Source organism: Poecilia formosa, unplaced genomic scaffold (genome assembly GCF_000485575.1).
Source record: "Poecilia formosa unplaced genomic scaffold, Poecilia_formosa-5.1.2 Scaffold334, whole genome shotgun sequence".
NCBI classification, from domain to species: domain Eukaryota; kingdom Metazoa; phylum Chordata; class Actinopteri; order Cyprinodontiformes; family Poeciliidae; genus Poecilia; species Poecilia formosa.
This window is the reverse complement of record NW_006800273.1, coordinates 459,707-485,560: the sequence shown is the minus strand read 5'-3', so window position 1 is coordinate 485,560 and position 25,854 is coordinate 459,707. Positions and strand designations below refer to the sequence as shown.

General features: G+C 40.5%; 2 protein-coding genes and 2 non-coding genes across 5 annotated transcripts in view; 2 read left to right on the top strand and 2 right to left on the bottom strand.

The window, feature by feature from the left end:
• tafa4b (TAFA chemokine like family member 4b) overlaps positions 1–2,745 on the bottom strand; it is a 50,214-nt gene extending 47,469 nt beyond the window's left edge. The window contains exon 1 of one of the 2 annotated variants that reach the window (XM_007573582.2): positions 2,038–2,745. The gene's annotated coding sequence lies outside the window, so the exon portion shown is untranslated. Of the gene's footprint in view, positions 1–1,781; positions 1,977–2,037 lie in introns of those variants that run through there. The other variant, XM_016661527.1, reaches the window with a different exon arrangement.
• Positions 2,746–7,466: 4,721 nt separating this feature from the next.
• On the bottom strand, positions 7,467–25,373 carry eogt (EGF domain-specific O-linked N-acetylglucosamine (GlcNAc) transferase). Its single transcript, XM_007573581.2, has 16 exons — positions 25,181–25,373; positions 23,435–23,694; positions 22,607–22,707; positions 22,361–22,469; positions 22,014–22,108; positions 21,835–21,939; positions 17,877–17,983; positions 17,529–17,632; positions 16,878–16,970; positions 16,043–16,114; positions 14,955–15,041; positions 12,777–12,845; positions 12,475–12,536; positions 11,188–11,307; positions 10,759–10,861; positions 7,467–9,233 (listed from the first exon to the last, which is right to left on the bottom strand). Exons 1-16 carry the CDS (start codon positions 25,356–25,358, stop codon positions 9,087–9,089), a joined length of 1,812 nt encoding a protein of 603 aa, XP_007573643.2. The 5' UTR covers positions 25,359–25,373; the 3' UTR covers positions 7,467–9,086.
• trnar-acg (transfer RNA arginine (anticodon ACG)) lies at positions 19,273–19,345 on the top strand. Its single transcript has one exon. It is a non-coding gene; the product is annotated as a tRNA-Arg (tRNA).
• Positions 19,863–19,934, top strand: trnae-cuc (transfer RNA glutamic acid (anticodon CUC)). Its single transcript has one exon. It is a non-coding gene; the product is annotated as a tRNA-Glu (tRNA).
• Positions 25,374–25,854: the final 481 nt, after the last annotated feature.

Below are 25,854 nucleotides of genomic sequence, written 5' to 3'. Positions count from 1 at the left end.
CCTTATTCTGTTTTTTTTTCCTACACACCGCTGTCCGTTCTCAATTGCTCACAATCCATTCTCCTTCCTTGTTCGCAGCCAATCATGCTGAACCCTCTGTGAGAAGATTACCCACATCGATACAGGTGATGCGGTTCTCACTCCGGGGAGGAAACACCTACGGGGGGCGGTCACAAAGGCATCACAACATGCCATTTTAATATTTGCTAACCCTTTATGCTTTTTGCATAAACACATAAAAAAGAGACAATTAGGAAAAGCTTTCTCAGAATTTTATGACCACAATAAATTGAGAGAGGTGATTTTTTTTTTGACAGGCCATTCTTGGCACAAATTGTTCTACGGCAATTGTAGATGTTTGAAAACACCGTTTTTCATGTATTTTACCTTGTCAGGAAATCAACTGCGGTACCCAGATTACATAACATTCCTCTCTCTTTTGTAGAGCAGAACTATTCTCACATTGTTTTGTAACCAGACTCACCATACTCTAAGTTGTCTCAGTTTTATAAATATAATGCAGACGTGAAATCCTGGTAGAAGAAGAAGAAAAAAAGAAGAAGCAAAACGAGTTTTAGTCATGTTAAAAAAAATTGCTAAAATAAATCTACATATCCATCCCTTTTGATCCAATATTAGATCAATATGTTACATTTATTTTTCAGTTATGTTACATACTTAAAAGCTTTATGTTTCCCCACTGTTTTGTTTTTGCATAATGTGTTCCTCAGCGGAGTGGGTGGGTGTTTTTGTTAGAGGGGGTGGCAGAAAGAGATGGCAGCCCAGGTCGACAGTCACGCAAAGGACGCCACTGCTTGAGTAGAATTACAGTACATGAAGAGTAATTGACTGAATATTGGCGTGGAGGGGGTGGGGGGAGTGCGCACAAACACCGGACAGGTACCTTTACGCAGGTGTTTGTCACTCTGCGCGCCTGTGTGTGTGACTGGGTGACAGGTTGGAGAGAGTAATCTCCCCAGGATTAAGAGCGCTGCTCCCGTGTTAATGTGACTGTCAATGAGAATTAAGTCCGAGGACGGATCCTCTTCAACCGCCCTCTCCTCTCCTTTCCCCTCCTGTCCGCCCTAATAACAGCGCTTTCCGTGGAGAGCCAGAGCCGCGTTCAAAACAAAACAATGGGGAAATAATTACGGCGTCTCAAATACAGTACAAATTGCAGAGCCAAAGCGATATGAGAGGGGGAGGACGGGGAGGGAAGAAGGGGAAACAAGGACGACTAACAATTACAACACGATAGGGGTTGGGTCTCATTACTGCGTCCATTAACATGCAGCAAGTAATTTTCGCTTCTCGCTTAAGTGTGTAGGAGTGTGTGAGTGAAGGGGGTAGAGATAGAGGATGAGAGACAGAGAAAGAGAGAGGGGGAGGGAATGAGAGAGAGAGAGAGAGAGACACAGAGAGAGAGAGAGAGAGAGGGAGCTTTGCTTCTGTTTGCGCTCAATAGAGTTCCTGCACCACACCTCTCGTCTCACACCGCCTCAGTGCGCACGATCTGCTCGGAGAAGCCGGTAACTCCTGATTTATTTTTTATTTTTGTTTTGTTCATAGGTGTCATTTTCATGCCTTAAAATCTGTCTAAGCTCCATGGATTTCCCGCTCCCACTAATCTATAGTACGTCACAATCCACGCAAAGTCGGGTTTTTTTCTTTGTCTTTTTTTTTAAGAACATTTTTTTAAGAAAATTGCCCGGTCAGCTGAGATCGCTCTCCGGCCGCTCCTTTAACCCTCTCCCAGTCATGAAACGCCGCATCAATCTCACCTCACATCTGCCGTAGTTTGCGCCACAGACACCGGGAGGAAGCCGGGTCGGTGTTTCACTCAACTCATGGTGCGGTCCACGCGTGTAAGATCACGATTCAAGAGCGAATAACTCTAAAGTGACATCATAAAGTAATTTCTTATCATCGCTTACTCCATCCTTGTGTCATGATCCTATTTGACAGGGCGCTGTGGAAAGAGATGGGTGGTTAGGGGGTGAGAGTAGCTGGGGGGGCGGGGGGGAAATGCCATCTTACCCGGATCTACAATCTCGAAGACATGATCAGTGCCAACTGTACAGGATCCAAGTGAGAGAGAGAGAGAAAGAGAGAGAGAGAGAGAAGTGGAGCACTTTTGTCACTTTTCCGCTTCAACTTCCAGACTTCAGTCAATCCTTCTGATCCTCTTTGTCCAGATCCCACACAAAATAGTGCGAAGAGAGCGCTTTACTGCTGCGCCGGAGAAACGGCACAGGTGAGCAATAGCGACCGGCTCCGGGCTCCCATGATCTCATCGAGTCCCATCTCAAGATCAGACTGGAGAGGGGGGAGAGAGAAAAAAAAAAGTCTCCAAGAAGTGCGTTAATTCCGTCCCTCCCGAAGGCGAGCTCCGGCTCCAAACAAGTTCCTCTTACCCCCTCCTCCTCTTCCTCCCTCCAAGCCGCTGCCCGAGTCTGACACGGAGATGCGCCGCGGTCGCCCGAGAGAGATGCTGATGAGAGTGAAGGGATTCAGGGATGCAGGAGTGATACTCCTGATGCTCTCCCGTCGCTCCTCCCGAGCGGGGATCGATTGGACATGAGGAACGCGATGCGAGCCCGACCTCCCCGATTCAGAACACGTGCAACAGCGCCCGCCCAGTTCACCCGGCTCCGCTGCGCACCCCGCTTCTTCTTCTGCTCCCTCACTGATGTCACGTAGTTCACACAGCAGCCTGGACTCCAGCAGGTCCGAGTAGAGACGGAGCAGATCAAAGCGCTTTAGATGTTAAAGAGCCAATCTTTGCCGAATAATGTTTGTTTTATCCCAGGGTTCCTAAAAAAATAAAATAAAAAATAAAAATCCTATGGAAGTCCAGATGTGACGAAATTCATTTAATGAAACGTCTTAATATATAGGTAAAGTTTCAAACAACTACAAAATTACAAGCCACAACAATATTACTAAATGCATATGCAAATAAGTGGACCGTTGTAAAATGAGTAAATGCAAATAAAATTTATAAACCACAAAGCCTTACCCATGAAAGTCAAAGGGTGCAGCTGGCACTACTGCAGTTAAGATAAGTGGATTGAAATTAATTTGTTTTTAATTTTTGTGGATAGAAAATGTGTATGAAAAACATCTATTGATGACCCACTGTTAGTTTTCTGGTAAAGAGCACAAGTTTTTAATTTCAAATTTCCTTGTATTTACGGTAGTCCATTATGACAGGTCCCATTGTTTCTGGAAGAGCAACAAGACCACAGCATGACAGATCCTCAACCATACTTAGCATAGAGGCATGAGGGCCTTTTCCACATGTTCATCCTATGTTTCACCCCAAACCACGCAGCAGCATTTGTTTCTGAAAAACTCAATATCAGTCATTCATGACTAAAGCCCAAAGTTTCAGTTTAATCCCAGTGATTCCACATGTTTACGATTGTGATGGTAGGAAGGAAAAAGCTTTTGATACATTCTATTTGTAGTCGGAAGAGTTTCCAGACTGAAATTCAACGAGGAGGCCCACTGAACTGTGGGAGAGGAGACTGGGAAGGTTACCTAGCAGCCACGGCTTCGGTAAATCCTTGTGGTTTACCAAACTGCAACTACAACATGCTTTGTTTGAGTGTGACATCATTCCCAGATCCGAGTTCTGACTTTTGACGCAAACTGACAGAGGAGGCTACCTAATCAGAGTCTACACTTGTTGAGTCACAGATTACTTCATGATTCACCGGGAACCATGAAAAAAACCTAACATCCAATCACTTCTAGTTTAATGAACTAATTGTTTATTGATAAATAACTGACCTATTTATATTGCTACGAATAATTCCTACTCACTTTTACCTTATTGAAGACAAAACATTTATTACATTCTTTGCTCTCTATCTATGCCTAATAAAGGTGACATAATACCAACTGAAAATGGCATGAATTAGCCATCCAAATGTTTTCTTTTTAATATTAACAGTTCCACCTTAAGGCAGTTTTTTTATTTATTTATTACACAAACACAAGGAGACCATGTGTGTGTGACCAGTCACTCGTCGGCACCTCGTTATATGTGTGTGTGAAGGTACGCGTGTGTGAGCCGAGGAAGGGGGAGTGCGTTCCTGACAGATGGACAGCTGAGCCGCTCAGGTGCCTCATCGCTCGTCCAACAATAGCCGGCCCGGCGTCATGTTCCAACACTTGGAGATGCGCGATGATGTAAGCCTACTCCCTTCCACCACAGACCCCCATCTTTGAGCCTGAACCGCGCACCCACAAACAAAGAGGCGCGCACACGGACCACCACCGAGACGTTAAACAGAATTTAATCACCGCAGCCTCTCCATTGCGCGCCGGGAGACAGCCTATCAATTATCCCATCCCAGAATATTCCAGCGTGTTGATGGCGATTGATTGTTCTGCGCTGTATTTGCAGTCATTAAGGCTTAGAAGAGATCGATGTCCACTAACGACCCGAGGTGAGGGGTATCCGATACTTTCGGATGTCTCCCTTGCGCTCCCACTGCCAGTACCGCTTCTGTCAAAGGTACTTTTGGGGGATTTTTCTGGGGGGAGAGGAGTAAACGAGAGCGTCGGCAGCTAATCAACGCAATTAGAGGCATGCAACATACACTTGGATGAGGTGTAGGGGGTAACGACGCTGTTTTAGTTCCTAAGAACACCTTTTGGACCAAGTGTGCCACCTGCGAACAGAAAGAAAAAGTGCAGCGGTGTTGTTTTCAGCAGATTAATCTTTGCTCGGATCTATAGCGAATCGATCCGTCTGGCTTTGAACTGAGAGTAGATGAGGCACTGATGTAGGTTTGCTAGAAGTGAGGTACTTTGTAAGACCTAGTTGCGAAATTCAGGTAGCGAGCTTTTAAGCGAAAGGGTGGCCCAGTTTCAACACCACGGACAGCTACAGACTGTCCCGGGGCTTTTCTTCACGCGTTTTTCTTTCTTTCTCTCTTTTGCAAAGATTCCCAAACAAGCAAACAGCTGTAGAAGAAAAGGAGGAGGAAGGAAATAAAGTTCCTGCTGAATCTGAATCTGCAGAACAGAGCATGTACGTCCCAGTGGGGATCAGGGGTTGCTTTTATCTTAAAGCCAGGCAGCTAATGGAGGCAACAGCCCACAGCACTTATCTCATCTCCTCTTCATCAAATGGCCCAGATAGCATCAGTGAAAAAACTGCATCAAACACTTTTTCTGGACGCAGATGAGCGGTGCAAAATTTAGCCCACTCTTTTTACACTTCCCCCGTTTACATATGTAGTTCTTTTTTCTTTTTACCAGTTTGACCGAAATGAAGATCAGTCTTTTCAGGCGCTTCAAGCTCTGGACGGAGCTGCGTCTAGGTGTTGTCATAAAAGCTCGCATTATGCAGCCTGACGTTTGTCTCGCCGAGTCGTGTGATGTGGAGTTATGGGACCTATTCTTGAATAATCCTCTCTCACCCCGTAGGAGGAAATCATCGGACAGAAAGATTAAAAAAAAAATCGACTTTTAACTTCAAGAATACTTTCCCCTCCAAGATCAATATTCCTGCATTAACCTCCCTGTTGATCTGCTCTGTGGATGAATGGGAAAGTGGGCACCGTAAGATGAGTGGATTGTAATAGATTTAGGCTGAATCCCATTTCCTAGGGTTAAGCAGAGCCTTTATCCCTTCGCTCTTAATTCAAGTTAAAACGTCCCACACCACTGTAAGGATCTGGTGTTGCCGCTCATTCCCTGTATGTAAACATATGACCTATCATCCCCGTTGGTGTTCTGTAAATGTTGATCAGATATTAGTTGTGTGCTACTCAAGGGAAAAACAGAAATTCGCCACCTAATGTGCCTTTGTAAATCTCAGTTTAACAGACTTGAAATGCCTTTTTTTTTTTTTACTAAGTATGTGAATACATACCAATACATGAAAACAAACAGAAGTGTGTTTTTTCGGTGAGTCTGATCTCGCAATGATACATTTTTAACAAACAAATTCCAATATTTTTGGAACATTTTAAACTGGAAAGTAGTTGGTGCATTATTATAGTGCTTTTTGTGCCATTGAACATGTTTTTAGTGAGAAAACATTTACATTAAAGTGCACTGCAGTGTGTCAATAAAAGGTCTCCTTTTTTAAGACGTAGGAAGCCATTCTCTTTACTTCACTGAAATGAAAAGAACAGCTTGACGCCTACAAAGGTTAGAGATGCGGGAGCAAACGTTCAACCACAGAGTTCAACAACGAGACGTTATATCGTCGTGTTGGAAAATTGCAAAAACAGACAACTCTAAGGTCACTTTAGGCAATCAAAACAATGTCAGTGGGAAAATAAGGCAAGAGGTTTGACAACCAAACTGGTTTTGAGTTGCAGGAAAATTTTCTGCTTATCTGTTTAAGACCTTATCTACAACACGACTAAATGCAACAACCATTGAAAGTAAGTATCTATAGAACGTCGAGCCGAGGCTTCAGGCAGAGAATGTGACTCCTGTTTGTTCAGATGAAAACGTGTTGGAGCAACATCACTAACTTGTGTGCACATTCTGCATCTGACGCTAGAGACGAGCATGAGCTCTCAGGAGAAGAAAAGCCAAACCCCCTCACACCTTTATGAGCAGATATGACCGTAGTCGGTTTTTGCGTTGCATCATCCACTCAGACAGGGTTACTGAGCATACACATACTTGGGTTCTTGTGTTTTTCTTCAAGAAGCTGTATTTCATTTATGCGAGGTCAACCTGAGCAGAGCCAGAAATGATGTCCAAACCAGACGGGCTAGGCGCCCTGTCAATAGTGCACAGGAGCTCCGCTGTCCGCTGCAAAACAAGAAACAAAAAAAAAAAAGAAAGAAAAGAAATTGTTATACAGTAAGAAAATGCAACTCATCAAACACTACCTGCTCAGTTGTACCTGTAAATTATTTATTTCCTGGCGCCTCCGTTGCACCAGCAGCCAGGAGCGAATCCAGAGCGCAGGCTTGACGTCTCGCCTCATGCGTGGTGTTACACTGCCCTCATGTGGCGTTGACATGCCATTTCTAAATCAAGCAGATTTTTGAGGTTATTCAGATATATATATATATATTATGGTGACAATCAAAACAAAGAAAGAGCTCTTTCCCTCTTTTTACAACCCGACTCTCTAAACTAAAGGAATCAGTAGCGAAGAGCCGCATGGCATCAGCAGGAACCGAACAGACGGACGCTCCGGTTCCTCCACGGCAAGGTCAGACTTCAGAAGATGATTGATTAAATTGAGAAGAATTAAATCTCTGATGTTACACCTAATCTGCGCAAAAACATCAACAGCACACACACACACACACACATCAGCATTTTAAAAGAATTATTTATTTCAAAAATAGCACACTGCTTTTGAATTCAAAAATGTCTACTAGTTCAGGAAAACCATTGATAAATAAAAAACAAAACTGTGCCCACAGATGAAAGTACTCTGTTTTGTATTACACTGCACACATGTTGTACTTCTTTTTTTCTTCTTCTTCCTCAACTTAATTATCATCATATATGATGTCAATTAACACTCTAAGGGCATTGAAAAACTTACAGATCGTAGCAGACTCTTCATAATGTCACTATCTGGAGACTGAAAGGTGTTTAAAAACATAAAACAACCAGCATCAAATGTACGACTAAAGCTTCAACCATGATTGTGATAAAAGTTAAAACAAAAATGTAAACAAATGTGTAACAATCAAAGTTAAACAAACAAAATCTCACAAATCTGTATAAAATACTTTATACTTTAGTGACACATAATTGAATTTGCTTTAATAATACTAACTACAAAACTCAAACATTAACACTGATACTTAAAAAGAATTACCCTCCAGACTGCCTGCTCTGTCTTCACCTTTTAGAGTTACCGTAGCGATGAGAATATTTGAATCACGTGTACTTAGTAAGACGCAGTTGCTGCATGAAACTGGACCCAAACAACGAGAGTAAAATATGAATGAAGACTGGGATGTCACACACATGTTGCGCCTTTCAAATGAAAACAAACCTCTTAAAATTTTTACACCTTCACGTCCGAGTTTCTGGGAGTTCATGTCACAAACTAGCATAAAGTAGCTCATTACTGTAAAGTGGAACCAAAATGAAGAACTGCCTTTATGGGTTTGTTTTTTGTTTTTTTTACAAATAAAATCTGAGAAGTGTGGTCTGCATTTGTATATGGGCTCCCAAATTCATACTTTGTAGAACCGCCTCTCTGGTGGGATGCACCATTCAACAAGTTCTTCCACATGAGCCGTGGGCCTCTGCAGGAAAATTGGGTGAACTGGTTTGTATTTAGGGGCATCAGATTGTCACCTCTAACAAAATTTAGACAATATTTAGAATCGGTTTAGTCCACTTCACAACTATGCGCTACTTTGAGTTCTATCAAGTACAAAAACAAGTCAAATACAGTGGAAAGTGGCTGTAATGTTACAAAATGTGGAAATATTTCGGGGTGTTGAACCCTTTCACAAGGCTCCGCATGTAAAAACAAACCTATAGTGTTTCGTAAAATTGATCTGAGATTACAATGTATGTATTTTTACGCTTTAGTGGCGCAGTGAAAACTTAAAAGTAACTTGGGAAGTGTTTCACTCCATGTGTTGCGACTATCCTTGACATTCGGCTGGTTTCTGCCGGCTGCGCTCGCAAAAACTGTACCATGATTGTCAGCGGCCCTCGAGAGGCTCCCGTCAACGTGACGCTGATGGAAGCGGACGGGACGTCGCACGTGTAGGCGTGCCGAAACAGCTGCTCATTTACCGACTTTGACGACGTGGAATGAAGTGGATGCTGCGGAAGTAATGAAGAAACATGGGGGGGACGTCTGATCGCTCTCCAGCTGCTTCAGCTCCGCGCAGCCTTTCACTGATCCGACACTAACAAGGCTAGAGGAAGCTACTCAAAAACCGGAGCTGTCGCCGTACTTCTTTCTTTCATCCGGATCCGTCGGAGCAGCAGACTGGAGGCGGCGAACGTAACACTGTGGCGACTGAGATTTTGCCGGTCGGTGAGGTAACTTTTAGCAACGGCCTTAAAACACGCTCTGCTTGAAATTCAAGTAAAGGCCTCCGCTGCAGGCGTCAGACGCTTCAGAGTTCATCGTGACGGATGCCGCGCTGCCATTTGGGATGCCGGGTGACATAATCAGCCGCCTCCAGCACGATGCGCATAAACTCCTCCACATCAAAGGAGTAGTTGGTAAACTTAGGATGGTCCCCAAGTGTCGGATGATGGCCCTAGTAGAGGATGAGAGAAGACGTGGAGCAAAAGAAAAGTTTAATAGAAGAGTACAGCAGGGCGGGGGTTTGTGTTTTCAACCTGCCAAAAAAAGTTTAGTGTGCTGGAACTGTAAACGCACATTACAACTATAATATTTTGCAAACATGTTCTTAGATTTTGAGGTTTTTTGTTGTTGGTTTTTAAGCCTAAAACCACAAAATTCAATGTACTTTCCTGGGATTTTACCAACACAAAGAACTGTGAGTCGGGAGGAATAAGATTTTTGACTAGTAAAAATCTGAAAAGTGTGGCATGAATTCATATTCATTGTAAGATTTAATGGTAACACTTTACTTGACGGGGTGACATGACACGGTCATAAACATGACATAACATCTGTTATGAACATGAAGGAGTCTTCATGAATGTTTGCGACTGTTGTCATGAAGAGTCATTCAGTAAATAACGACACTTTTAATGCAAAGTTGCATTAAAACTTGCATCAAAAGTTCATTAAAATTGTCAACTTTGCATTAAAAGTGTCATTATTTGCCAAATGACACTTCATGACACCAGTCGCAAACATTCATGAAGACTCCTTCATGTTCATAACATGTTTATAACTGTTTATAACATGTCATGTATATGACAGTGTCGTGTCAGTCTCATGCACACCCCGTCAAATAAAGTGTTACCGATTTAATTTTAAAATAATCTTTGAATTTTAATGTTAACTTCTTTCAAAGGCCCAGCCAGAAACACAACTTAAATCTGTGGAGGGAGCTAAAGATTAAAAAACTGTGAACCCATCATCAAAGATAAATTGTCAAAATACCAATGGAAACAAGAAAAAGCTGCTCATCACTTACCACAAAGGCTCGACTGTTCCACTGGCTATTGAGAAGAATATAAATTATTTTCAACATTTTTTATTGAAATGTAAATTGAAACGGCATCTTTTAAGTATATACTCTGTCAAAATAGTTTTAACATCTTTTGAGAGAGCCTTTTTTTATTTTCTATCAGAAACCTACAGGTTGAACTAATATAACCTTAAATCTAAATTTGCCAGGGGCATGAATAAGGTTGGGCTTACCTGCGAAATCTAGTCTTAGTGAAAGAGTTACAAGAAATGATCAGTTGTCTAGTTTTCAGTTTTCCACTGCTACAGACTGCCAAACACAGTGTTCAGGTGTGTAAAGTTCCACTTTCTACCAAAAAAAAAAAACATTTGCGGCTTCAATTACAGCTAAATGTGGTTGGAAAGAACTTTGACTCAGCAGTTCAATCAAACACACACCACATTTTTCAGATGACTTGCTAAGCATTTAAAAAAACAAAAAAAACAATGCATCATTCACAACTTCACCAATTACGCACTACTTTATGTTGGCCTGCTTCACAGAATCCCAATAAAACAGATTGAAGTTTGCAGTTGTTCCAAGAGGTATACTTTTAAGAGACACTGTAAAGTCGCATCGACGTGTGATGTAGGGGGAAATGAAGTCGAAGTGCAGCAGCTCGTGCCGGAGTTTCCCCTACCTTGTCCTGGGGGAGAACTTTGTCCATTTTCTGCCAAGTCACATATCGAATCCCCCGCAGGCGAGCCAAATCTCGATAGCAGCTCTCATCCTGACAGTTATATCTGAAAAAGAGACAGACGCCTACACTCAGCTCTTGTTCTCTCCGCCACGCCTCTCTCTTTCCCTCAGTCTTCTATTCTTCATCGCCCATCATGCTTCACTCCCTCGTGCCATGCATGATTATAAAAAAAAGCCACTTAAGCTACCACACACATCCAAACACACACACTTTGTCTGCCTAGGCTCGCCAGGTGTGATGAGCGGCTGATTAATTAGGCGCTATTTCACAGTCAAACACCGAGCGGTTGGAAGAGGATGCTGCCGAACCGGAAGCCCGACTGACATTCACTCACACAGGCGGTAAAATCGGAACAGAAACGTCGCTCACAGCTCGAAGATGACAGCCCAGTCAGGGAGGAAGAGGAGGTGCGTGAGTCCGGCGCCGTGCATCCCGATGAAGATGTCCGAGTTATGGGTGAGTCTCAGCTGCTCCAGGAAAGGAACATCCCTGAAAGACGCACAAGGATTTCCACAAATGTCCACCTCAACGTCAGGAACAACGTCTACTCACACCTTGACGGTCCACAAAGACACTTTTCAAATAGCCAAAGGTTCATTTAATGCAAACGATCAATCCACACTCTCATGTTCAGAAGTTTCTTTTCACTCAAAACAATAAACATATGGAAACACAATGTCATTTTAGAAGAGCGTTATTATGTGAAATTGAGTACTTTGAACTTGACATTATGTTAGAATGTAATTTCCTCATCAAAAAATATACACTGCTCAAAAAAATAAAGGGAACACTCAAATAACACATCCTAGATCTTAATGAATGAAATATTCTCATTGAATACTTTTTTCTGTACAAAGTTGAATGTGCTGACAACAAAATCACACAAAAATCATCAATGGAAATCAAATTTATTAACCAATGGAGGCCTGGATTTGGAGCCACACACAAAATTAAAGTGAAATGTTCCCTTTATTTTTTTGAGCAGTATACTTTCATGCATATTTGAGGAATCTTTTCATCTCCAACCATTCGGCTGTGCAAAACACCTGGGTGGACCTAGCTCCGCCTTCGAGACGCAGCTCCACCTCAGAGCTGCAGTTTCCAAGCTTTGAAGCTTCTGTGTTACAGATCACCCCTCCTCTATAACCCGCCCACTCAGCTCCTTCAGACTAGCCAGCAGCAATTAGCAAACAACCGGTGGAACTACGCATCAGCTGAGCTCATTATATGAGCTACTTTTCAGAGTTAATAGAGGAGCGCCGTTTTTCCTGAAGGCGGAGTTTTGGAGAGATCAAGAGTTTCTTAAAGAGACAGAGCCCCGATTTCAAGACGTTAAATATCCAAATTTACATACTTAGACAAGAAACGTCTGCAAAAAACTGACAACGGATATGAGGAGGGGGTTTAAACAATGTTTTAAAAATGAATATAAAAGCCTAAAAAGGGTGAAAAGTGCAATTTCAAGGTGACTCAAAGAACTCAGGGATTTAATCATTGAAATGCTTACTAAAACAAAACTAAATGTATGTCTTATTCTGGATGTTGAATAAGACAACATCCCTCAAACGAGCCGCCGTTTGAGGGCCGCTGGTCTACAGCGGGAAACTTTCAGCTACAGTCAAACAAAGCGACTCCAAGCAGCGCTCAGAAACTCACTTGTATTTGTAGTCCACCACACTGACCTCCAGCAGGGGAACAGTCTTGAGGGCACTGACCAGCTGCGAGAGCAAGAGAAGGATGTGAGCAAACGGCCGCAACATAAATCACAAGCCTTTTTGTACTGTTTTATCACAAGTGAGATTTTAAACAGCCACTTAATGGAGTTGGGCAGCAAATCAATGACAGAGTGGAAGAGTTGTTTAAGTAAAGGGCAGAGAGAGAAGCAAAAAGACAATGAAGAGAAATAGGAGCAACAGAGATAAAAAAGGAAGAAAGACGGAAGGCGGTGGTGAACTCACTTCCACTTGGTTTCGGATCCGTCTGTATTCTGTGCTGCGCGCCAGCAGGGTGACACGAACACGCCCCGCCTGAAAACAAAGACGAAACCAATAGCCCATCAGCTAAGACCAGAAAAGATGGGCTGATGGGAAAGCAGTTGATAATTCAAAGTTCTCATGTCTGATTTTAAACAGAGTAAGCAGGGTCTGCTTTCTGGAAGCGCTCTAGGAGTCATCTCTAAATGCAGAGAGCAGTCTCCAGTGAGTCCTTTTGTTTCTTTAGTCTATACTGCCACCTTTTGTTCATGATGAACAGGTAGACCTTCTGCACTAATATTACGTGGCTCTCAAAGGTGGTAAAATTCCAAGTTTATATAATATATAATCATAATATAATATGATTTTATGTACACCTGAAAACAAAACAAATCTGTTATAGGTAAAAAAGGAAGAATTTTTTTTTTTTTAAATCTGGTTGCAAAAGTGTGGACACCTTTGATCTCCCATTTCGTGGAAGAAAACATTGCTTTAATTTCAGTGCAACAAGAAATGATGATCTGTCAATCGCATGGACAAGCTGACCAAAGGATTCGACACAATGCATGTGCTTTCAGAGCATGCAGTTGGGATCGCAGGAGCAAAAGGATGAAGTCTACGACTGGAGAATTCAAGTGAGCTTCATCTCTAAGGTGGACAGACTCTGCCTTAGTTAGAGCAGGGAGTTACATCGCTTGGTTCAGCTTCTTTTCCTCAGTTGAGGCGGCCTCTCGCCCAATGACTGATAGGGACAGGCACCAGCCTATGGATGGATGGACTTTTTCAGAAATTCTTAATCTCACCTTTGACTGAGGGGAAAGCGAAAACACAGTACAGCAATTACGATAAGGGGAGATAAGAAGAGAGGATGGTTGAGGAGAACGAAGACGGCTTAAAAGAGACGAGCAACAGTTTGAGTAATTTCTTGACACCATTAATCTGGCGATGAAAGATGAAAAGTCCAGAAAGGGTTTGGACCAGAGAGGTCATTTATTTCAGTTCCTGGTCTGTTATCAGCAACAGACCGATGTCTCCCTTAACAGACTTTTATCATATTTTTGGTGACGGCTATGAATAACCCATGAGCTGATACAAAGAACGGAGGAGGTTAACATGATTTTCTGGTCACAAAGATCTGATCGCTTTAAATTGGACACCATAAAGATCTTTTGAGTTCTGCAGAGTTACAGATTAGAGGATGAAGAGAGGATTGTGCCCCAACTGTGTAACTATAGCTGTGAAGTCTTTGCTCTTTTAACACGGCAGAGCTGATGTGTTAATCACAGCAATGACAAGGTCAACAGAATCCAGGACCCCACATGATCAAAAGACATTTCAGGTCTCAACTGCAAGCGATAGAGATATTTTCCATTAGAAATCCTCATGAAATCATTCCTTAAAACTTGGAAACTCAGAGCTGCTCAATATGCATGCTGGGTTTTAGAAGCAAATAGGGCCATAGATCCATATGTACTAATCCTTCCTGGCAGTACAGCTGATTAGAGTCAGTGAACTCATCATTAGACCCTTTCAGATCATTGTCCTGCAACAAGAAAAAAAAAGAAAAAAAAAACACTTTATGGTCATAAAGTGCAGAATGATGATCTGTCAGTCACATCGTACAAGCTTTCAGAGCATGCGGCTGGGATCGCAGGACCAAAAGGACGAAATCTACAACTCTGGAGAATTCAAGTGAGCTTCATCTGCAAGACGGCTAGAATAAGCCTTAATTTAAAGGAGTTAAATCACTTAGTTGAGCTTCTTGTCCTCCAAATCCAAAGAGGTAAATGGACAGACTTTATACCCCATAAAGCCAGAGATTGTCTTGCCACATACGGAGTTGGGCAGAAGGATTTCTGGGTTTCCCTCTTCTTTCAATAAGTCGTCTACCTTTATTTATCATCTATGAAGGCATGTAAATATTTTAGAAAGCATCCATTTAGGTTTAGGTTCTCACAAAATTATTAAGAATTAGGTGATTAGAAGGTATAGAAAGAATAGTAGAGCAACATAACCCAAGGCACAATACAGGAGCTCCTGTTCACTGGTGAGATTACACGCTTTGCTTTAGATTTTGCTTGTTTTAATTGTAGGCCCTAATGAAAAAGGGCCTACGCATATCTCAGAAAGAAATTATTTTTTTCAGATAAAGCCCCCGCCTACCTTTGGTCCGTTTTGCGGGATGTTAAGCCGATGCAGGACGTGCTGAGAAAACGCTCTAAACATCCCTTCAGTGTGGCAATCAGTGACCTGCAATCGGCAGAAGACAAACCTGTTCACTCGCATGACATTCACTTTTAATATCCTCAAAATCAATAGTTTGAATCGCTTTAGAATTAAGGCTCTTTTACATCTAACCACATAAATACATTTAGCAACGTACATTCCTGTCTCTGTGAAATGAATTTCACATGAGACCATCCACTTGACACAAGTCTTAGAATTTCATGCACACTCTCCTGCAGAGTATTTCTAAATGTGAACACATGAATAAAAACATGACATATGCTGCAGGGGCAATCAGCTTCAGCTTGAGGCTGACCTAGCAATATTTCACACCTCAAGGCTGGAACCGCAGGACAACACATATTTATATGCTATCATCTTTATAGTGATCTCCTTGGAATTATCATTTAAATAACCCGAGCACACGGAACCTGCTGATGGTTTGAATATATTACATAAATATTTGACGCAAATTGCAGGTTTCTGACTGAACCTAATATTGTTGTGCTTGTGCCGGAGACAGACCAATGAATAATAATAATAATAGTAATGATGATAATCATAAAAGTGTGGGGGGAGGGGAATCCTAGCCAATGCCCAGAATATTCAGCATGAAATCAAACTGCGTAAGGCACATTTAAAGCAAATGTGAGGTAAAATGGCTCTAGGCTGTTCAAACAACATCGCCAAGTGGTCAGCAATATTAATTATTGGAAGACTTGGATTTAAAATGTGAAGTTCTACTGCAGCCACAGCAAATATAAAATATAAAATAAAATTTTTATCGATGTATTTGTAAGTAAACCCCCAACGCCCCCAAAAAAACAGAATTTTCAGAATATCAAACAAAAAGACGTAAATATAACAAAAGTAGGCCTCAATTCATTCATGGATGCAACTCTGTGAATAAAGTAAAGAAAATTCTGATGATCCTAAAAAAATGAAGAGTGAGAGAAAAAACAATGTCTTTTTGTAGTGTATGTCAGTATCAGTTTTCAGCTGCATATCCATGAAGGGTAACTTACTAGAGGTGTGTTGTAGAAGAGACCGTATCTCATTCTTGGAAGAAGGGAGAAGAAGGAATCTTTAAAGCACACCTGTACGGGTTCGGAAATCCATCAATAAGGCATGGCAGAGAAATATTAATACTGTTATTAGAATACATGCAATGCAAACAGTATTTACTTGAGTATTTTAATGCTTTCTTTTTAGATGATTTATTTATATAAATGTTAATTACTGATTCCTAGTTGGACTTTTAAAGATTTACTGATTACTGATAGTTTTCAGTCGCTCCAGTTTGTTGTGATTCTTAAGTTGTGGAAATTCACACAAAATCAACAGATTTCCACATTTTCCAAATTTTGCACGCCAACGCTTAACTTTGAGATTGTTGAAAAATTTTCTGCATAAATAGTTATAAAAAAAAAAATTGGTCCGTGACCGAAATGGTGAGCAACAAAAACTGAGTTATTTAAATTATTTAAAGAATAAAAATGTTTGTGTGTCCAATCTGTTTTTTTCTTCAGTAAGTAGATTTTGGAAGAGGTTTAATGAGGAAAATATATTGCAAAATTCCATGCAAAAAAAAAAAAGGCAAAAATAATTACAAAGTTCTGGAGAGTTTTGCTGTATTTCGATTAATGTGGAGTATGTTTTTGCATAAACTCTGTAGTTATTACACATTTACTTTATGGGGCGTGATTACATTTTGGTATACAAAGAATACTGTATGTATTCAAATGCAAATTGTAATTCTACTCTATAAACTTTCAGTCACAATCAGTAAATATTTAATATTTTCTTTTGAAAAAAAAAAAAAAAAAGAACAAATCTGCACCAAAACTTGGTCAGACTCACTCTTTTAGAGTCATACGTCTTCAGGTGGATGATGTCATAGTCTGTGAAGGCCTGCCAAGTTTCACTGAACAGATCACCATAACCATAATAACTCTGGAATAAAATAAAAAAAAACATAAGCATAGATGATTAAAACAAACAGAAAAATATTAATCTAAACTCTAAGGTTAAAACATATTTCACAGGTCAAAATCTAATTACTTTCCAAAGTGAGTTTTCAGTTCTTAAATTACACAGATTTTACCATAATCCACATTTTTACATACCTATACTGAGCTGGGATTAACTCACTCTCCAGGTTCAGTCTTCCCTACGTTTCCAAAATATTTTGAGACTTTTGATTACTCTTGTATACCTTGTATTGTTAAACACTATTATACTTCTAGCCATTCCTAAAAACACATGTACCCTAAAAAACACACGTATTAACCAGAGCAAAAACCCTTTGCTTAACTTTAACATGCTACGGACGATGAAAACCATTTAGATTTTCTTAGAACAAATTGCCAGCTCAATATTCCTGGACTTAATTGTCTTCATTTGTGCCAACTAAAGCCACAAATTGCTTTTTAACCCTAAAAATAATGGTGTACATTTGAAATCAAACTTTCATCCCTCATGAAATGGTAAAGAGAAGCCACTGGTACTCACCGTGTCCCACATGACAATGTTGATATCCGAGCTCATGGAGTTGTTAATGTGCTGAGAGATGTAGAGGTTCACAAAGTCACAGAAGTGGTGGTACATGTTCACCCCTGTCAGAACAACAACAAAAAAACACTATAAGGGTTTTTATAATGACTGAAGAAACGATTTATTTTTTTCTTTTGGGCAAGAAAACAACGAATAAACAATGCTCTGAACTCTCCAAAAAGGAAGGCAACAAGCACGTCAATTTAGTTCAAATGATTGCCAACACAATGTAAACGCACATCTGAGACATCTTTACTTGGCTTGTTTACATAACTAGAGCTGAATGTGAATCAATTAGTGACTCACCTGCGTCAAGCTTCATGAAAACTGTTGGTTTTTCTATAATGATGTCACAGTGGCCATCTTCCACGGGACGGAAGTTCAGCTCAGAGTACATCTGTAGTTCAGCGTACCTACAAAAACGTTATGAACTTTGATCATCATCATTCTGCACTTTCAAAAAGGTATTATGTTGTATTTGTGAAAAGAAAAAAAAAGACAAATATGTAAAAGAATCACACTGTGGGAATATTGGCCACATAAGTGGAAATTAAACATAGAAAAGAAAACCTGCCGCAAAAAACTTGAGACTGAGCAGAGGCTTGCCATCCAGAAGGACAGGACTAATAGAGCCAGAGCTACAATGGGATGATTTAGTTTAAAGGGGAACAATCATGTATATGTATTTTCCAGGCACATAGTACCATTTTACAGCATAATAATATGTTAACTCAATTATAAAAATGCTATGTATATCAACTATGACATAAAAGAAATTTTACTTCCTAATTTAATGCCTTGAAATAGGTCCGCTGTCTCGTTTTTACCAGCATGGCAATGAGAAGTAGCTCATATAATGAGCTCAGCAGAGGGGCAGTTCCTCCAGGTGTGTGCTAATTGCTGCTGGCTAGTCTAAAGGAGCTGAGCGGGGGAATCATAAGGGAAGGGTGCTCTGTGAAGCAGAAATAATATAAGGTTCAAAAAAGTACATTTTAAAAAATACTGCAAGCATGCTTGTGTTAGAATGGCTCAGCCTGACATATTCTGTGAGAACTGAATAGAATTTCACTCTAAATGTGCAGAGCTATTAGAGACACACCCCATAACACTGGCAGCTATAATTGCAGTGAAAGTTGAATCTTTCATTGGGAAGAAAGAGCAGAGGCTTGCCATCAAGGACAACACTTCTTGCCACAATTCTTGTGGCAAGAATTATTCCTGCCACACTTTTTAGCTTGTAAGAAAATGAGTGTCCTTTCACTTCACAAATGTGCCCTGCTTCAAAAGAATCTGACTAAAACACATTGAAATTAAAAATGTTTAAGAGGTATGAATGCTTTTGCCAGGCACTTTAACTAAAGATACAAACCTGCTTTCTGCTTGTACAAAAGAGAAGTCATAAAGGGTTTACTTAAAAAAAAAAATAACTTCATAGTCATCATGTCTAAACCATCTAAAATATAAGGACAGGCTTGCAAGCTGGAAGCAAAAAAGAGAGAATAAAATGACTTTTACATGGCATTTCATGAGCAAAAGTCAGTCTTACAGAAATTAAAACGTGTTTAGGGTTTCGGGAAACCACAGGTCCTTTGTTATGTGAGCTGTGAGTCGGTGTGCCTGAAATCCCCTCCCCCTCCTGTGAGAAGCACATGCTCAGTCTCGCGGCCTTTAAAAGCTCTGTGGAGGCGGAGCTTTAACATGAGGGCCAGTGGCGCAATGGATAACGCGTCTGACTACGGATCAGAAGATTCTAGGTTCGACTCCTGGCTGGCTCGATTCTTTTCTTCTTAATTTGTGTGTAGATTTCCTACTGGCTTCTTCTTTCTTACATCATAAATAAATAGTTTTATTACAGACACATATCCTAATAAATAGGATATGTGAAACTGTGTGTATTCAGTCAATGTACAGAAAGAGGATTGCTGCCTTTTATTTTACTTTTTTTTTTAGAGACTTTTTATTTATTTTTTTTTTTACAGAATTTTACTTTCATCTTTAGATAAAAAAAAATACAATTTGAAAACTACATGCTGTGGAAATTCTGAAAATTATGAAAACTTATTTCATAATTCATGATAATGGATGTAGTGACTGTAGTCATGAGTTCTGTCTAAACTGTTTTAATCCAGAACTGCCTCTGTTACACTGAGGATTCCCACTATGTTCACTTCAGTTCAGTTTATTTATATATAGTGTCAACTACAAATGTCTCAAGGCACTTTACCAATAAAAATCAATGAGCCTTAGAGTAGCATTGAGCGTGTGATGGGCCACCACATAAACCCTTTCAGGTCCCTGGTGGTCTAGTGGTTAGGATTCGGCGCTCTCACCGCCGCGGCCCGGGTTCGATTCCCGGTCAGGGAACAGTTATTTTATGTGTGGGTGTGTTAACACATAAAAAAAGGAGTTACATTATGAAACTTTCCGCAGGCCACAGCGATCATTATGGGTATGGTGTTAAAATGTTTAAAATGTACATGAACTCCCTACATGCACACTGTTAAACCACAGACTATTCATGGTTGGACATCTCTTGGCCCAAATGCTCAACCTTGAAGCCTGCAGGTCGTAAATTTTGACATCTATTCTATGTATTCTAGTTCGGGAGGATTCTCCAGGTCCCTCAGTGGACAGCTGTGTGCAGTCAACATTTCTGCAACCATCTGGGTTGTGTTTGTGTAACCAAATTAATGAATGTAATTTATTTACAAAGCGCTTTTTGAGGACAAAGTTGCAAAGAGCTGTACGTGAAAAATCCCAAGACATGTAGGATGTAAAAACGGGCACAGAGTCTGACATTCTGGATGGCTTTCAGTCATCAGTCTTTCGTGGGAAAATAACTAATAAATAATGACGTTGTGAACGGAGGCCACAAACACGGATTCAACATGAAATGTAGTGTCTAAGGGAAACTTTGTGTACTCTGGTGAATAAGGTATGGCAGTAGTCTAAAGGAGAAGAAAAAGAAGCATAACTCGGAAGAAAATGTATCAAGTCAGTATGTTATGATGCGGATGATGCATGTGTGAGGTTAAAAGGAGACACCTGACACGCAGCAATAAAAAAGGGACATTTCTGTGATGCATTGCACTGCAATTGATTATAAAATAGTGAAATGATGAGCATATGCATAATGTCCCTGCAGTCTGAGCATACTGACAGAGGAACTGTGTTGAGCCCTCAGGACCTCATTTCATATTTGGCAGCTGAAGAGAAAAACAATTGTCAAAAATCGATCTTATAGGTTGCACAAAGATTGCACTAAAAGGTCTTTGTGCACTTTGCAGTTGTGACTCGAAATCCTTTTTTTTTTCCACGACACCCTGTCTGCTGAAAAAGGTATTAATATTACTTGATTTTCTTCACATTTTTCCACACGGGAACCACAAACGTCTGTTTTTTATTGGGGTTTTTTGTGACCTAGCAAAGTAATTAGAAGCTGGAAGGGAAAAAAATAATACATTGTTGTAATGTGAATGAAAAATCCAATACGTGGGGGTTTAATTTGTATTCAGCCTCCTTTTGCTGCAGATGTTTTTGTACGTCTCTAGCAGCTCTGCACGTCTACAGACAGAACCTTTTGATCTGACCAAGTGTGGTCAGACCGGGTGAAGACACGATTTGTGTAGTTGCCCGACTGACCTCCTGTTGGTCCAGTTGCTACCTGAGCCGTTGATCTCGGTGTGAGCCTCTTAGCTGCTTCTCTGATTAAAGCCCTGGCTGGCCGGCCCGTTTTGGTAAGTCTGCAGTTGTACCAAACTGTTCCATCATGGATTTATGGGACATCTGGATTTAAACTGGGATTATTTTACACACCAATGGCCTCCATTGAATAATTAGGTTTTATTAAGGGCACCAGAGTGAAGGGATATTAATATAAAGGTAAATTGTATTTTTCAGGTCTTCATTTGTATAAAACTTTGAAGTTTTGCACCGATAAAATATGATTCTAAGTTTTTAAGACGTAGTGAAACCGACTCCGTTCTCGTAAAGACCGTTTGTATGTTTGACTGAAAAAAGCAGAAAGCTGCTAAAGGAATTGTTATTGTTTTTTCTACTGTGATTCCTTCTATATTCATTTGTCAAGTGTACATTTTTCTTTAATTAAAGAATAATGTGTAAAAGTTTTAATTCAAGGCTTATTCAGGATCTGCACATTTATCACTTAAAAAAAAACACAAAAAAAACACTGCAAGCTCATTTCTACAGACCAAAGCGCTACAGGAAATGTTTGTTTTGGGTGTGTGAACGGACTGGCGCTCACCAGGACTGCAGAGGACTCTTGTGATCTCCTTCAGCTGCCAGCGCTTGCTTGTTCAGTTTGCAGTGCCCGCCAATCTCCCCCGTACGGATAAAGTCCTCGTCATACCTGGACAGCGAAGACGGTCGAGATTCGGGTCACTTTTATTAGGGGAAGGGAAACGGTTTCTAAACGCCACCGACCTCTCGTGACTTCTGCGTGGATTTCGCAAGTCCAGGTACAGATTCGTTGCCCTGCAGAACCTTGCGTGACTGCTGCATTTTAATGACGAGTCTCCCTGGGGAAATAAAGCGCCATGAAAATGAATCACGTTTAATTGACTTTCACGAAGCATCTATCAGAGTTTGGGAGGGAGGATCGTCTCTCAAGGTAACCCTTTTTCATCTGACTTATTTAGCGCCAGCAAAAAATACTCCTGCCCGATTGTCTTTACATTTTTGTTGAACAGTGAGTCTGTTTTCTTTGGACTCGTTGTTTTTTCCTGTTGACTCAGAAAGCTCGTGAGAACTAAGGAAATGAGCGGACGTACCGGCTCGCCGGCCTTGCAGAGTGTTTTGAGTTCAGAGAGTCGCTCCTTGACGTAACCAAAATCAGCCTGCTTCCAGAAAAGCTCCTGGGCTGCGTCCAGCGAACGGGCCCTGACACATTCAAGATTTAGGCAGATGAGGGGAAAAGCGCAGCCAGCAATGTGCGTGAGGAACATGCTGAGCTTAAAATAACAATTCTACTGAGGAATCAAATGCGATTTGGTGAATGAGGTCTTGGGAACAGTTACCATCCGGAGTTAACCTTGGTGCAGACAGGATAGCTGAAGCGTTTCTCTGCGTCGCAGTTTTTCTCGTAGCCCCAACAGAGCGACGGATTCCGCAAAGCATCCTGTTACAAAGGAAACAAAGTGTTTACTCTACAGAGGCTCTATCTATCCATCACTCCACCAAAGAGAGATTAAACGAAAAGAAGTTTCAGGAAATTTGCTGGTGAAATACAGCAGATCTTCCTGTGAATTAATTTTAAACTACAGAACAAGAAAAATATGAGGTGAAAACATGAAGGTAGGTAATTAGCTAATCTATATGGTAGCACAAGGAAACTGTCCCTAAGTGAAAACAGAATAGAATAGAATAGAATAGAATAGAATAGAATAGAATAGGAAATGTGTTACATAAAACTAAAACTAAACATGATGATAAATAATATACACAAAGTGTATATTAATATCAAATCCCAAACAAATGGGATAAATGCACAGCGTTACTTAATTTAACATTTGGAAAGATGTTACATTTGAAACACTGTGGAAAAACATAATTCATTCATCATACAAAATAAATCCTTATTTACTGTAAAATAAATCGCCAAAATGACGACGGCAAATAAAACTGTGGGTAAACTTAACTGAATATAAAATCTGTATTAAATTAATTAAAGCTCGACTGATAATCTGAAACATTTAGGTGAGACAAAGAAGCCAAAAACAGAGGAAATCTGTTAAAGAAGAACACATTTTTTCACAGCACTGGGCAAAACGTAGAATGCCAAACAAACACAAATAAAAAATGTTCTTGATGTGCCAGAGCCTGAAAAACAGAAGACCATATCTTACTTTAAAAGGGCAGAGTGGGTCCTGGCGGCATAACTTGGCGACCTTCTTGTTGTTGCTGAGAAAATAGGGTATGTGCTCCGGCGGCAAGGAGATCCTGCTGTAGTTCAGCAGGGGTGAGGCCGGGTTGTGGTCGGTGACCTCAGCCGTCACAATGTTGACCGCGGCGGGGGGAAGGAAAACTATGCCCAGCGCTACCAAGAGCAGCATAGTCAGAAGGACAGGCAGACATATGAAACGGCTGCCTGTGTTCACAGCTCGCTCTGTGAGAATAGGAAAGACACACTCAGACTTGCACCTTATGATCTCGGTTAGGGAGAGTAACACATCACAGAGCAGGAGCATGTGGGCACAGGCAAGCGTGTGGGAACATGGCTCCAGGCGGATCTGATCTCCGCGCAAGGACAGGTCCTGTTATTGCAGGAAATAACGTTGACCTTTTTCCGACTCTTGTCTGAGCAACCACAACAAAGACTTAAAGGTCCAAAGGAGCTACGATTCCTGGTGCTGGAGCAGAAGGGGGAAAGTCAGAAGCCACAGTGACACAAAAGTCATTTTTTACGATCCAATCTAGTTGGTTAAAAGTCCAGACTTTGTTGGTGCTTTTACAGCCTTGAGCCAATGAAGTGTTTCCCTTCCAAAGTCAATGACTGATGTCTTAGAAATTATAGTGCAACCTTTGGTAGAGCAGCAAGCTCATTGTATTTCCCCACAATAGCTATGAATCAGTTTCATATCTGAAGGAAGGGGAAAATAAGAGACTGTTTATACTGCATATTTTAAAACAATGGGTGGAAAAAGCTTACATGGTTCAGTAACACTAAGGAAGTCAGTAGTGAAAGATAATACAGTACGTTTACTCCAGTATTGTAAAATATTAAAAAAAAATTAATATAGCCAGCTTTACACACCAAGATTACATGCTTCTTATTTACCAATGTGACTGTGCTGATTTTGCAAACAAAATAAATGTGAATTTTGACTATGTAATTGTAGAAAACTGGTAAAGACGTAACCCCAAAGGACTTGGTGCTGCAAATGGAGCAAACGGTGATTCTACAAACTTCTAAGTCAGGGCGCAGGAGGTTTATTTGAAAACCACGCCAAATTTTCTGTTCAGTTCTTACCTGCTTCTTTCTAGTGGTTTTGCATATTTTTTTTTTAATGAAACTAAAATAAAATACATTGACGTTTCCGTCCATAACACGACGAAATTAAGTCTATTCATTGCCAGGCACTGTGCCTATCTTACAGAAGTGGAAAATGTGTCGTCTTACTGTTATTTTCTTCTGCAGTGAATGCAGAGAGAAACACGACTTTATTTTCAACGCCTACCTTTTATGTTACTTGTAGCTAGCTTTACTTCGACTGGTAATATTGAATAAAATTAACTTAAAACTTTGCGAACCGCATGGAGCATTCAGTAAAACATTGTAAATATAAATAAATATTCGCAACACAGATGTAGCGACAATAAGGCATAACTTAAGTGATTTCTTCGTCGGGAAGCAGCAGATACGTTTAACAAGCTCAAATAAAAACGTCGAAATAGCTAACATCTAGCTCTGGTTCATAACAAAGCGAGAAGACCCTTATAATGTGAAGTTTTGCCGTGCCGTGAATGCAACGCAAGAAGACAGAAAAGATGAGATATATTTCTATGACACAGTCACAACTACAACCACAAGTAATAACCACCACTGGTTATCTCAATAAATCTAACAATGCGTTGGTTAGGAACCGCTTTACCTAAATGCACAGCCTGCTGTCTCTGACTGAAGCAGCGATGATGCCGGTGGTCGCCATAACACCGGAAACCTTCCACGTTAACAGGGTGTACTGTGACCAAGTGGCCACCAGATGGCGCCACGCTTTTACGTTTGGAAGTTCTTTTAATAGGAAAAAGCAAAATAAGAAGCATTTGCATGGATACAGCGAAATTAACAGATTTTGTTCTATTAAGACGTTTTAAACACAATTTACAATGTCTTAAACAATGATTATGTTTTTTTTTTTTTTAGTGCGGGGAAAATTTTGAGATTTCACATAGAAGTCAATATTAAAATGAACAGGGACATTCTTTCCACCACCCAAATAAATGTTTATTCATTTACATAATTATACATCTTAAAATTAAACCATCAGCACCTCTGAGATTATCTTCGGATCTACACCGTGCGTTGTGATTTATACATTAAGTATACCAACATTTCTCTATACAATAACATAAACTTCTTAAACCTTCCTGAATGTCCATGGACAAATTATGACAGAATTTGTACAGTGCAAACAAATCCTTTACCCCGTCATACAGTGGAAAAACTCTACAACACTACGCCTAAGGTTTTATTGTCAGCGATGTTCCACAGATTTCAAATCGATGCGTTAATCAACAAGCATGAGAATCCTTCATAGTTATTCAG